General features: G+C 40.5%; 1 protein-coding gene across 8 annotated transcripts in view; it reads left to right on the top strand.

The window, feature by feature from the left end:
- ZNF385B (zinc finger protein 385B) overlaps positions 1-12741 on the top strand; it is a 132443-nt gene extending 119702 nt beyond the window's left edge. For all 8 annotated transcript variants that reach the window (XM_071561983.1, XM_071561979.1, XM_071561977.1 and 5 more), the window contains 4 exons: positions 7058-7303; positions 8339-8517; positions 9620-9721; positions 11309-12741. In XM_071561983.1, coding sequence (XP_071418084.1) covers positions 7058-7303; positions 8339-8517; positions 9620-9721; positions 11309-11527 — 746 coding nt within the window. In that variant the 3' untranslated portion in view covers positions 11528-12741. The remainder of the gene's footprint in view (positions 1-7057; positions 7304-8338; positions 8518-9619; positions 9722-11308) is intronic.
- The last annotated feature ends 231 nt before the right edge of the window (positions 12742-12972 follow it).

Below are 12972 nucleotides of genomic sequence, written 5' to 3'. Positions count from 1 at the left end.
TTAGTAAGGGTTATTAGGATTGTAGCAGAACTTTGTATATAAAAGAGAATACATACTGGAAAGGGTTCTTGCAAGTGTATCATGTATCATCTGTACCTTGGATAGTCTTTTAATTCCAACTGCTATTTGAAAAAGGTGTTGCGGAACAGACATTTATTGCAAAGTTGTGTTGTGTATCATCGCATGAAATAATAGAAGGAGAGCCACCATTAAAACCTCTACCTTGGACTTCCGGAGAGCAGATTTTGGCCTATTCAAAGAACTGATTCAGAGCATACCCTGGGAAACAACCCTTAAAGGCAAGGGGGTCCGGGAGGGATGGACATGTTTTAAGAGGGAGATTTTGAATGCACAGCAACAGGCTGTCCCAGTGTGCCGAAAGGCCAGCCGGAGGGGAAGACAGCCAGCTTGGTTAAATAGGGAGATTCTGAAAGAAATCAGGGATAAAAAGAAAGTTTACAGACTATGGAAAAAAGGGCTGGCTACTTACGAAGAATTTACAGATAGAGCTAGGTCATGCAGGAAAAAAATTAGGGAAAGAAAAGTGGAATTTGAAGTAAATTTGGCTATTTCAGTTAGGGATAACAAAAAGTCCTTTTATAAATACATTAATAACAAAAGGAGGGGCAAGGAAAACCTCCATTCTCTGTTGGACTTGGAGGGAAATATAGTTAAAGAAGATGAGGAGAAGGCTGAGGTACTTAACACCTACTTGCCTCAGTTTTCACCAGTAAGACAGGTGGCCCTCAAGACAACTGGCCCCTGGAGCTGGTGGACAGGGAGAGGGAGCTGAATACCCCTCCTGTATTCCAGGAGGAAATAGTGACCAACTTAACTGAGCCAGCTGGATCCTAACAAGTCTATGGGACCAGATGGGATCCATCCCAGGGTGATGAAGGAGCTGGCAGAAGAGCTTGCCAAACCGCTCTCCATCATCTTCCAAAAGTCCTGGCTCTCTGGGGAGGTCCCAGATGATTGCAGGTTGGGGAATGTCACCCCAATCCACAAAAAGGGCTGCAAGCAGGACCCTGGCAACTACAGGCCTGTCAGCCTGACCTCCGTGCCTGGCAGGGTTATGGAGCAGTTCATCCTGAGTGCAATCACACAGCACCTTCAGGGTGGACAAGGGATTAGACCCACCCAGCATGGGTTTAGGAGGGGCAGGTCCTGTCTGACCAACCTGATCTCTTTCTACGATCAGGTGACCCACCTGGTGGATGAGGGGAAGGCTGTGGATGTGGTCTATCTGGACTTCAGCAAGGCCTTTGATACTGTCTCCCATAAAATACTCCTGGAAAAGCTGGTAGCCCATGGCCTGGACAAGTGTACCCTCTCCTGGATTAAGAGCTGGCTGGAGGGTCGGGCCCAGAGAGTGAACGGAGCTGCATCCAGCTGGCGGCCAGTCACCAGTGGTGTTCCCCAGGGGTTAGTGTTGGATCCAGTCCTGTTTAACATCTTTATTGATGATTTAGATGAGGGGATTGAGTCCATCATCAGCAAATTTGCTGATGACACCAAGTTGGGAGGGAGTGTCGACCTGCTGGAAGGCAGGAGGGCTCTGCAGAGGGATCTGGATAGACTTGAGAGATGGGCTGATTCCAGTGGGATGAAGTTCAATAAGGCCAAGTGCCGGGTCCTGCACTTTGGCCACAACAACCCCCTGCAGCGCTACAGGCTGGGCACAGAGTGGCTGGAGAGCAGCCAGGCAGAAAGGGACCTTGGAGTACTAATTGACAGGAAGCTCAACATGAGCCAACAGTGTGCCCAGGTGGCCAAGAAGGCCAATGGGATCCTGTCCTGTATGAAAAATAGCGTGGCCAGCAGGACCAGGGAAGTGATCCTTCCCCTGTACTCTGCATTGGTGAGGCCACACCTTGAGTACTGTGTTCAGTTCTGGGCCCCTCAGTTCAGAAAGGATATTGAGGTGCTGGAGCGGGTCCAGAGAAGAGCAACAAGGCTGGTGAAGGGACTGGAGCACAAGTCCTATGGGGAGAGGCTGAGGGAGCTGGGGTTGTTTAGCCTGGAGAAGAGGAGGCTCAGAGGTGACCTCATCACTGTCTAGAACTACCTGAAGGGAAGTTCTAGCCAGGTGGGGGCTGGTCTCTTCTCCCAGGCACTCAGCAATAGGACAAGGGGGCACGGGCTTAAGCTCTGCAAGGGGAAATTTAAGTTGGATATCAGAAAAAAATTCTTTACAGAGAGAGTAATCAGGCATTGGAATGGGCTGCCCAGAGAGGTGGTGGATTCACCATCCCTAGAGATTTTTAAACACAGATTGGACGTGGCGCTGGGTGCCATGATCTAGTAAATGGACTAGAGTTGGACCAAGGGTTGGACTCGATGATCTTGGAGGTCTTTTCCAACCCAATCGATTCTATGATTCTATGATAAAAACTGTGCAGATAGGCATGTTGTGGCGTGTTAGTAGCAGTGAGTATTATTGATACAGAGGAACTTGTTCCATTAAATTTCTACATTTATTGATGGGGTTTAGAATTCTCATTGTTTTTATTTTTATCAAGAATGTAAAATCTGAATTCTAAATAACTGTTTTGTTGAAAATAGCATGCATGAAGTCCAAATTAGAACTTCTTCCTGATGTGCACCAAATTGTTGCTTTCACTCAAAAATTAAAAATCTATTTCTAGGTATAGAAATCAATACCTCTAGGCACATTTTAGCATGGTGTGAGAACATTGAAAAATATATATTTATAAGATGTAAATCTATATATATTATCAAGTTGTAAACACTTCACACAAATCACAAAGCAAATTAAACTAGCTGTCTTAAAGGTGCGTTATAAACCAAAATGCTTAATGGAATGGTTAGTGAGATTAGAGAAAAGTGCTTTCAGCACGGCTTGCATTGATCACTGGACTGAGTTGGGGCAAAGTGTTCATATTCACTTGCTTGCCAGGAAAGAAAATAACTGAATAGAGGGGATGATGCAGGTTGAGTGTCAGAGGGAAGAAGTTTTACAGTAACATTTTTGCCCCTTTTTGAGCTAGGATGCAAAACCCCTTTGCTTACCTGGACTAGGATTTCAGCATTCATGGGTAGGTCCTATGGATTGTGCCATAGCAACTGTAGTGAGAGTTGCATGACTTGCAAAGGTTGGTAAGTCATTTCAGCTGGTCTCCCACTGGGAGGTAGAACTTGTAGATCTGCATCTGTCAGGTGTTATCCTGCAGTGTCCTGGCCTTGGTACATATAGTTAAAATGAGGCAGTACTGATTAGACTTCATTTTAACATGGTGCTGACACAAGAGTGAGTCAAACAAGCAAAAATATGTGAAAACAACTTCGAAGCAGAATTAAAACAATGTAATGGGTGACAAAAGCATGATATTACTGAGCCCAAAGCAATAGTTAATTAGCTTGGTGTAGTTTTTCCCTGGGCTCTACTTCAAAATAAATTCAGGCTTCAGTAAGAACCTGAATCATCAATTTACTTTTCTGAAATCTTGACAAAAATGAAGGCTTAATTTAAAGACAGGAATTTAACACAGACGAAATACGGCTTTTTTGCATGGAAAAGGAACCTAGTCAAATGCAGTGCAACAGTACAAATTAGATTTTAAGTTAACTTCTTGCAAATGAGTTTTGATGTGAGCATCTCAACCTGACCTGATGCAGATTGAATCACAGCTACTGCTTTCAGGGAGAAGGTTGGTACTGCCCAGGTCTCGTGCTTCCAGCTGTCCTCTGCTGAGCTGTGCAGCAGAAGCTGGTGTGTTAGTTGTCCAGAGCAGGATGGACTCACTTCTGCACTCCTCTGGCCTCTGCCTCCCTCTCTTGGTCCTGGCCCAGTGGAGATCAGAGGAAATTTGAGCATATTCTCAACAATACTTGCCTTCAGAAATAGCAAGAGGACTATAATTCTACAGCTGCATCTCACCATCCACATATATTTTGTAAGGTGGTTATAGTTTGGAAAGATGGATATGCATGCAGCCATTAACAGTTAGTTTTTGATTTCTGCATGCAGATATTATTTGTTAGCTCTGTGCTGTAAGTACAAAAAAAAAGGAATAATCTTCTTTATGCTGTGTATATACATGCAATTTGCATTTCCTGTGCTTTGCACAACTGAATACTTGGCATTTCTGTCTCAAACTGTAAGTAATGGTGTTTTGGATTCTTTGGACTGAAAAAAATAAGCAGTTATCAAAAGCCCATTTAGAGAAGTGCAATTTTCTGATTTTAGAAGCCAGGAAAACCCAGTTCTGGCCCTACTGCAGTGACAAATATGCACTTAGCTCCGTGTACTTTCTGTGGGAGTTAAACTGTATAATAACCTTACAATTATGATCTTTGAAGATGTTCTGCATTAAACATTTAGAATGGTGGAAGGAAACATTAATTCATAGAGGGGCGTATGTCTCTCCTTGTACATTTCCATCGATGAAGAGCTGATTTGTGTCAGGAAGCTTTCCAAATGATGGAATTATTATGTGAACTGGAGTTCTTTCCAAAAGCTGAAATACTGGCAGAATTGTGCCCAGCTGGATCCTGGTAACTTATCTCTAGTTTTCTGAAAGTTTCTTCTTAGTTTTTAACATATTGTATATTCTAGAATTGCTTTGTATTTTAATTAGTGAAAATGCTGTAAATCCAGGAAATATAAAAGTCTACATACTACATCAGCTGGTGGCTAGCTAGGTGAGGAGAAATGGAAACTGAAATGTGTAATTTTTCAATTATCTGTTAAATTCAGCATTGAAAAACCATCACTCTGTGATGGTAGTTGGTGGCCTGTGTAAAATAGATCTTGTCTTGGGATCTCACTCTGCAGACACTTGATGGCCAAAGAAAGCAAGAAAAACTTGCTCACCCTTGTTGTGGTCAGTGAGAATAGCACAGGCAGGGCTGTGGGCAGCAGTAGGAGCATGTCTTTCCTGCTTGGGGGTCTCTCAGGCCCCCCTGGGGCCACTCTGTGCCCCACAGCTGCTGTTCCTGCTGCCCCACACTGCCCACGCTCTCACTCACTGCAGGAGATGATTTCTACCTCCAGGAGGTGTTTCGAAAGCACCAAGTTTTTATACATTCGTTTAAAAAGTACATGGGAAACAACATTTAAAAATACCCCAAACCCACACTAGAAGTGTAATCAGTATATATTGGCATACAGCTTGCACTTCTGTAGGTATGTTTTTCTTTTAAGGCCTAAAACGCAAAAATACTGAGGAACTTTTTTATTCCACTCAGGTTCACATATACCCTGGTGTTATGCCTTTTGGAGTCTGGCAAAATGTTGCATACAAGAACAACAAGCCTATCTTTCTGTTATGTGAATTCACAAGTGGCAGCTGTTCAGTGTGATCATTTGTAGATGTTAGCACCTCTGAGAATTTTCCATGTTGAAAACTCTCTAATTTAGAATGCTAGTAAATGCTATTTATTAAAACTATATTTTATGAAGACTCATAGGTCCTATAAAATGTTCTAGATTTTTGCAGATGTGACTTACTACTACAGAGACTTTAAAATTGAATTGCCTATGAAGTACAATTTAGCATCAATTTCTTTGGTCATACTTTATCAATCAAAATACCTTCAGAATCTGGTTTTACATTAATTTGGTCCTAATAGTAGTCTTTGTACTCGACCATTTTCAATATTTAGTACTATTCATACTGTGTAATTTCAAAGTATTTTTATTGCTATTTTAAAAAATAATAGTTCTTTTATTAGAATTTTCTTTCTCCTCATTTATAACAATCTAAAATTGATATACTGCAATGCTTTTCTGGGAAATATGCCAACTGTGGGGTTTAGTTTCAGGATGGGTGCTCATAGATCATTCACGCTCTCAAGTGTTTGAGTGGGTACAATCCTGTTTTCAGAATTCTTAGTAGTACAGCTGTATTTCTGATACACAGAGTCATGTTAAGACAGAGTCTGGTAGCTGCAAACATGAAGTGCAAGGGTCCTTGTTTAAAAAGAAATGCTCAAAATGGAACCAAGTTATTCAAGTCAGTTTAAAACTATGCCAAGGTTGCAAATGGGATAGAAGTAGTTTTTAAGAGGTTGCTCTTATGTAGATGATGTACTTGCTTATAATACAAAATTTGATTCCTCTTGTTAAGAGAGACAGCTCAATCAGTTCTAATGTCCATTTTGTCAGGGTTGCTCATACCAGCACCACTGCACTGTCCCCATCCCGTACTTTTTATGGGTGGAGCTTGTTCTATTGCTGGCAACTAATATGGCTTGTGGTCACAAGCCCTGCAGTTGAATAGCTTAAAATGCAATGAGCTCTTGCAGGCAGCACATAAGCAGGGAGCATTTCAATACTGGCTCTGGCACAAAGTTCCTCTTTAGGCACAGTTGGGACATTTAATCTCTTGCTTTGTGATTGCCATCTGCAAAATGAAGTAATACCTGCCTGTCTCATAGGAGCACAGATGACTGACTCATGTTTGTGAAGTGAATACAGGAATGCACTGAATGCACATGGAAGCCATCTGATCTACAGATATATGGGGAATTGTTCTTGAAAAAACCTAAAAATATTAGCAGCTGTGTTCATGTGTGTCGTGTAGTCACCATAATCAAGTCCTGTAACTGAAATGAGGGCTATCATATGTCAAAATGGTGCTGGAGTCGTTCAGTGTTCTCCCAGGGACTTTGAGCAACTTGAGCCCTTCAAAAGGCAAATATATTGCTTTTGAGAAATACTTTTATAATCCCCAGTGCAAAGCCTTGCATGTTTCTGAGTGCTGTTCAGTCCTTAAGCCTGGCTGCCTTTAGGCTTGCTTGGGCTCCTTTCAGCTGACCATACCTACAGCATGAAGTAACAACAGCTGGCATGAACTTTTTGAAGTCATTGGTATTCACTGGTAACCTAAAAACCAGTAAAATCACCTCTTTTGTCAAATTACACACATTTCATGGTAGGATTTTAATAAGATTTCAAGGGTGCCGCTGTCTTTTATAAAATGAGATAAATTAGGCCCCTGTTGTGTTAGGTTCACTGAACCCATAGTACTCTTACTGTGATTTTTTTGTGTGTGTATGGCATATTATGACATTTGTATTTTGCTTCTTTTAGAAGATAAAGGGAAAGCAAAACCCAGTAGTGAAACTGAGCAGTTCAATACAGAAGTGGGTCCTTTTCTTTCCAAACCTGGAGTGACAGCAGTGGCACCTTTAACACCTGCCTCATCCACCAAGAGCACGAATGGAGCTGCTAACACAGTCACTGAGTCAGAAGAGGAAAAAGCCAAAAAACTACTTTACTGTTCATTATGCAAAGTGGCGGTGAATTCTCTTTCACAACTAGAAGCCCACAACACAGGTGAGTATCTATATGGTACAGGTCAGCTGTGTGTTAAAATTTTTTAAATTCAATCTAACAAGCTGCAGCCACACCTCACTGAAGAGTTTTTTTGTTAAAACTTGCAATGTCAAGTTACAACCAGTTTTGTTAATGACGATTTTGTGTAGTGCTTGATACTGTATTAGAGCACCTTAATTTTTTGTCTTTCCTGTACTCTATAAGTTTTTAGTTGACAAAGTCTATACAGTTCCTGTTACCTAACTAGATTCCGCCATACCTCCATGTATGATCATACTGTTTTCTGTAACACTACAGTTTCTAAAATGTCAGTTCTTCCCCCTCTTTCATATTTCTTCTCACTATCACTGGTATCTGTTATTTTGCTGCTACAACTTATAGTAATTATTGTTATTTCATATTTTTATAGTGTTAGGATGTGCTTATTAGATTTCCTAGATGTCTTAGAATCTTCTGATTACTGAAGATTAGATATGCTCCCTTTAACAGCCCACAAGCAGCAATCCATAACGTGCTCTTTCTGCTCTGTATGTGTTGATGGTGTGCTTGGTGGTGGAAACCTCGTTAACAAACATTGCAGCTGCCTTTACAGCTGTAGTCCATTCTTGAAATGGACAAAGCAGCCGTTTCTTCCAAATCGGAGGATATTTATTGAAGTATTACTGTTACTAGGCAGGTTTTGAGCGATTACTGTAGTTCTTGTCCCGCTCTTGGCTAATACCCTTTTTTGTCATTTACTAGCTAAGTGGATTTTGGCAGAAGAATAAGCAACAAACACTTTGGCTGTGCAGTCACACACTGCCCCCAAACAGCAAGACAGTGTCCCGTTCCCTCTATGCATAAACCCTTCTGACTTGCCTTTAGATCATGGAAATGGAAACAACACTGACCAAAACCAGAGTGATCATTAGTCCCAGTCTGTGGTGACTTTAACAGTTCTGTCTTGAAGATAAATGTGTTGCAAAGTCCCAGGGCTGATGGACATGTTTTTATGTTGCTGATTATGAGATCACCTGCAACCTCCTTACCCATTAGGCTCCAAGCACAAGACCATGGTCGAGGCTCGGAACGGTGCCGGTCCCATCAAGTCTTACCCTCGGCCTGGATCCCGACTGAAGGTGCAGAATGGCAATAAAGGCTCAGGACTGCAGAATAAGACATTTCATTGTGAAATCTGTGACGTCCATGTTAATTCAGAAATTCAACTTAAACAGGTAGCTTGCATATATCTGGAGCTCCTTTGTTGGGTTTACCTGTATTGCAGTATTGTAGGTGGGGTGTAGAGTTGTGTGACGATGTTTTGGTGAATACTAAGTGAATTTAGTATTTCTCATGTGTCATCCCACAACTATTTCTAAATCATCAGTCACAGGTCAAGTTCACCTAATTGTTTCAGCTGGGAAAAATGGCCTTGACAGTCATTAAGCAGAGATGTCAGTATCAATGAATAACATAGCAGATCTTATTTAAAAGTTTGCTGTGGTTCAAGAGAGAGATTTGAACTTTGGTCTCCCTTATGTAAGACATTCTGGGTTGAGGTTCTCTGAATTCCTCATTCAGTGCTTTTTCAGTCTGCTGGAATACTGTTTAATGCTATGTGAGAAGGAAAATGTGACTCAAATCTATTGGTTTTGGACAGTCAGCAGGAGGGTAATACTATAAATACATCTGAATTGTGTAGAGCAATGTTATCATTAACAGTGTAGCTGTATGAACATGCTGCTCCTCTCTGTCTGAGTCAATTAGCCCTGGATTCAGAGCTGTGCCCAAACAAATGTACTGTTTTTGATACCCAAATGGGAATCTCTAACTGGATGGTGCTGTGCTGCATGGATGTGTCCTCTCATTCCCTGTTATTTTAGTTAGCTCTAAGATAATATTAAATTACATAGTGTAGACATATCCCTGGGTAATGGTTCTTCCTTAAGCTAATATTGAATTATTTATGCAACTGAACAGCATCAGCAGGATGGAAATTTACCTCCTACTTCTGAATATCTCTATGACCTAGTACTTACAGCTCTGCCTGGTTTGAAGCTCCTCAAGTGAAAAAAGGAGATACTAACAAAAATACTGATAATTTGCAGAGCTTGTCTCAGATCACAAAATGTGCTGTATTTGAGTAGTTTCTGATTCTCTCTTTGATGTGCTTCAAATTGTTATGTTTAATGTAGCAAAACTCACCTTTGCTCTCTCTAAAGAACCTACTTTATCTTACAAACAGGAGCTTAGGCATATCCTGCTGATAAATCAATTTCAAACTCAAACCCGAGAAATGTTTAAACAGCTAATTAAATGTGAGGATATTTATTTCAGCACATTTCCAGCCGAAGGCATAAGGACAGAGTTGCAGGAAAACCTATGAAACCTAAATATAGTCCTTACAACAAACTGCAGCGCAACCCAAGTATTTTAGCAGTAAGTATTTTTATGTCTCCTCACTGTCTGTGTGAATTTGCGACCTTGGGGACTCCCACCGCACAGAGACAGGAACATGACAGACCTGATGCTTCCGCAGCCTCTTCCCCCGCAGGCTGAGTCTGCACGGGGATCAGATTGGGAGATAGTTATGTATTCTGTCTGCCCAGTCAAAGGCATGCAAATGTTATTTACTGCTAGGAAGAAGGGAATAATCAGTGGAATGGGGAATGAACCGTATGCCCTGTGGAAAGGTATTAGCTTTGCTAGGTTAGTGCACTTCTTGAAGGCAGCAGTGGATATATTTGGTCTTTCTGTATGCCTGAGATAACTCTCAGTTATGATGGATGCAGTCAGGGAAAATGATATAGGATGTTAAAATATGAAAATATTAATGCTCATTCTCTGCATACAGCAAAACAGAGTGCTGTGTGGATGTATTAGTTGGTTCAAAAGAGTCATCAGGTGTTTAGGAGAATTGAATTGCCTATCTGTATGTCCAGGCCATGTCTGTCACTGGCTATCAAAATGCCTCTTCTGTCTCTGTGCCCCTAGCCAATCCCTTTCACACCCACCTGCATTTCCAGGAATCTCTCAAGCTGGCTCTGCCAGTCAGCTGCAGCCAGGGTTCAGGCTGGCTTTAGCACAGCACAGTTTGTATGTTTATTTGCTCATGACACAGCCTGTACTTTACTCATTAGAGAAAAGTGCTTGCCACCTGTGGCACAAAAACCATTCATAGGTTGGGAAGAGAGAGATGCAAATGTGTGTGTGTAAGAGGGAAGCATGTGAAAAGCTTTTAACAGCTGAAATATCAATATGTCTTTGTGTGGAGGCAAAGGAAAATGCTGCAGGCTTTTTCTAAGTCTCCCCATTTGATGCGTTCTGCACACTCTAATTTCTTCACTTGTGTAATACATCATTTGATAATCTATTGCATAAGAAAAGACCACCGGTTATAAAGGAAGGACCTGAGTATCTTTGCCCCCACAAACATATGATTATGGTGCAAACCATTTTCAGGGAGACTGCAGTGGTTGTATTTCTGGTAAGCTGTTTCACTACAAGCACCAGCAAAGATTGCAGATCATAAAATGAGTAATAATTATTTCAGAAAAAATTCTTTATGATATTGATCTTAAAAAGTATTTCTCCTTTGAATAGAGCAGGTCTGCAATGGCAGGGGAAAAGCTGACTGTACTAACACCAGATTCCCATTTTGACCACTCTACTTTTCTATAATTCATTTTTGCAAGTGCAAAATTTGACTTTTGATATTGAAGACTTAATCATGGGGTTTTTAATATTTCATGCACAGTTATCATTTATATAAAGCTGTTCACTTGCAAATTATGTTTCTTTCTAAACATCAGTGTGACAGTCTCTAGACTCAGGAGATTTATGTATCTTTAAATATAGGATTTTGGAGTAAGAGGACAATGTAGGTAGCATTTCTGAGCAGCTGGCATGAGGCTTCTGTGAGAAGGCACAGCATGCCCTGTGTCAGGGTTCACTTTTTCCCTCACATAAAAGTGAGCATGGGGAGAACTGTATTTACATTACTTTTCTGTGTGTGTTTTATTCCAGGCAAAACTTGCATTTCAGAAGGACATGATTAAGCCTCTGGCACCTGCTTTCCTCTCATCTCCTCTTGCTGCAGCTGCAGCTGTATCATCAGCTCTGTCCCTTCCTCCCCGGCCCTCGGCCTCGCTGTTTCAGGCACCAGCAATACCCCCCGCTCTCCTCAGGCCGGCTCACGGTCCCATCCGGGCGACGCCTGCCTCCATACTCTTTGCACCATACTAAGTTATTCTTGTAAAAAAGGGATAACTATGGCCAGTACAAAGGGTAAAAGGAAATCAGCAAAGGGTTTTGAGATTTTAAAATGTTTCTCTTTTGCAATGTCATCCAGCAGGACACCTCATCCAACCACATCATAAAATCCGTCACTGATGGCACTGCATTTTGGAGTCTAGAAAACTCTCTTGAGTCTCTCTTTCTATTTTTTTAATGAAAATAATCTGATTTGCTTAAAAATTAAATTGCTCATCAAATTTATACCATTAAAGATTCATGCATCTATTCTTTTCTTTTCTTTTTTTTTTTTAATGTGTATGATGCACCTTGGAATCAAGAAACGTAAAATATTTTCCTGACAGACTTGAAAACTAGGGTCTTCCTCACTCACACCTATGTAAATACTTATCTGCAAACCAATGGGTTACAACGTAATATGGAAAAAAATGCTAGATGTGGGTAACATCTCAAAAAAGAATTGCATCCATTTTTTTTCCGTGTGTTCTTGTTGACAGGGATTGTGTGCTGTCCTAGGCCCCAGTACTGGTGTATCTTGTGTAGTACTAAAGATGTATCATGTCTGATTTTAACATTTTTAGTTTCTGTGCAAATGTTTGAAAGCAATGCAGCGCTGAAGCTTTTAATTATTTCTCTTGTGTCACTCTTGATTTAGAGAAATCAAAAATAGAAAGCCATATAACATAGAGTTAAGATTACTACTTGTTTGCTACTTTCATTTAACTTATTTTTATTGTTTCCTCACTGGTGTTGCTAAGCAATGTTTAAAGAGAAAAAAGAACTTTTTAATTGCACATTGCCACAGCTCACATGCATTGTCCAAGACAATGGATCCATATATTTGTACGTAAATATCCTTTTTTCTTCATTTCTAACTAGTTTCCTTTGTAATGATGCTGCATAACATTGTGGCTCCCTAATGCAATAATGTACAGAACATAAAATATTTATAATTGATCATATTCTATGTTTACTGAATATATTACAGTAATACCCCACCTATCTTCTTACCTCCCCAACCCTTTTATAAAGGTGAATCAATACACAGTACTCAGACTAAAGTCATTATGTGATAATGGGGACAACAGGTGGAAGAAAGGAAAAAAAAGAAGAGAATTAACTTTTAGAGCATCTTTGTCAGCAATCCATAATAGTAAAATGTCTGTGTATTTTTTTAAATGTACCTTTTCAATAAAATAATAAGAAAATTATACACGCTTATTGTCTTTATTAATTGATACAGAAAAAAGTCTGAAACAAATTTAGCTAAAGTAGTCTTCAGGAGCAGACAACGCATTGGAGTTGCAATAAAGTGTAATTACAGAACCTGTGTTTACTTCTCTTGTGTTTTAATGTCTTTTCCTCCCTACAGCCTGTAATAGCATTTACTGGGGCTTTTTTGCAGCAAGACTGTAAACGTTCACTACATCAGAGAT

Source organism: Pithys albifrons, chromosome 8, assembly GCF_047495875.1.
Source record: "Pithys albifrons albifrons isolate INPA30051 chromosome 8, PitAlb_v1, whole genome shotgun sequence".
Lineage (NCBI taxonomy): Eukaryota > Metazoa > Chordata > Aves > Passeriformes > Thamnophilidae > Pithys > Pithys albifrons.
Note: the sequence above shows the minus strand (reverse complement) of the source record. Positions and strands in the feature narration are given on the sequence as shown.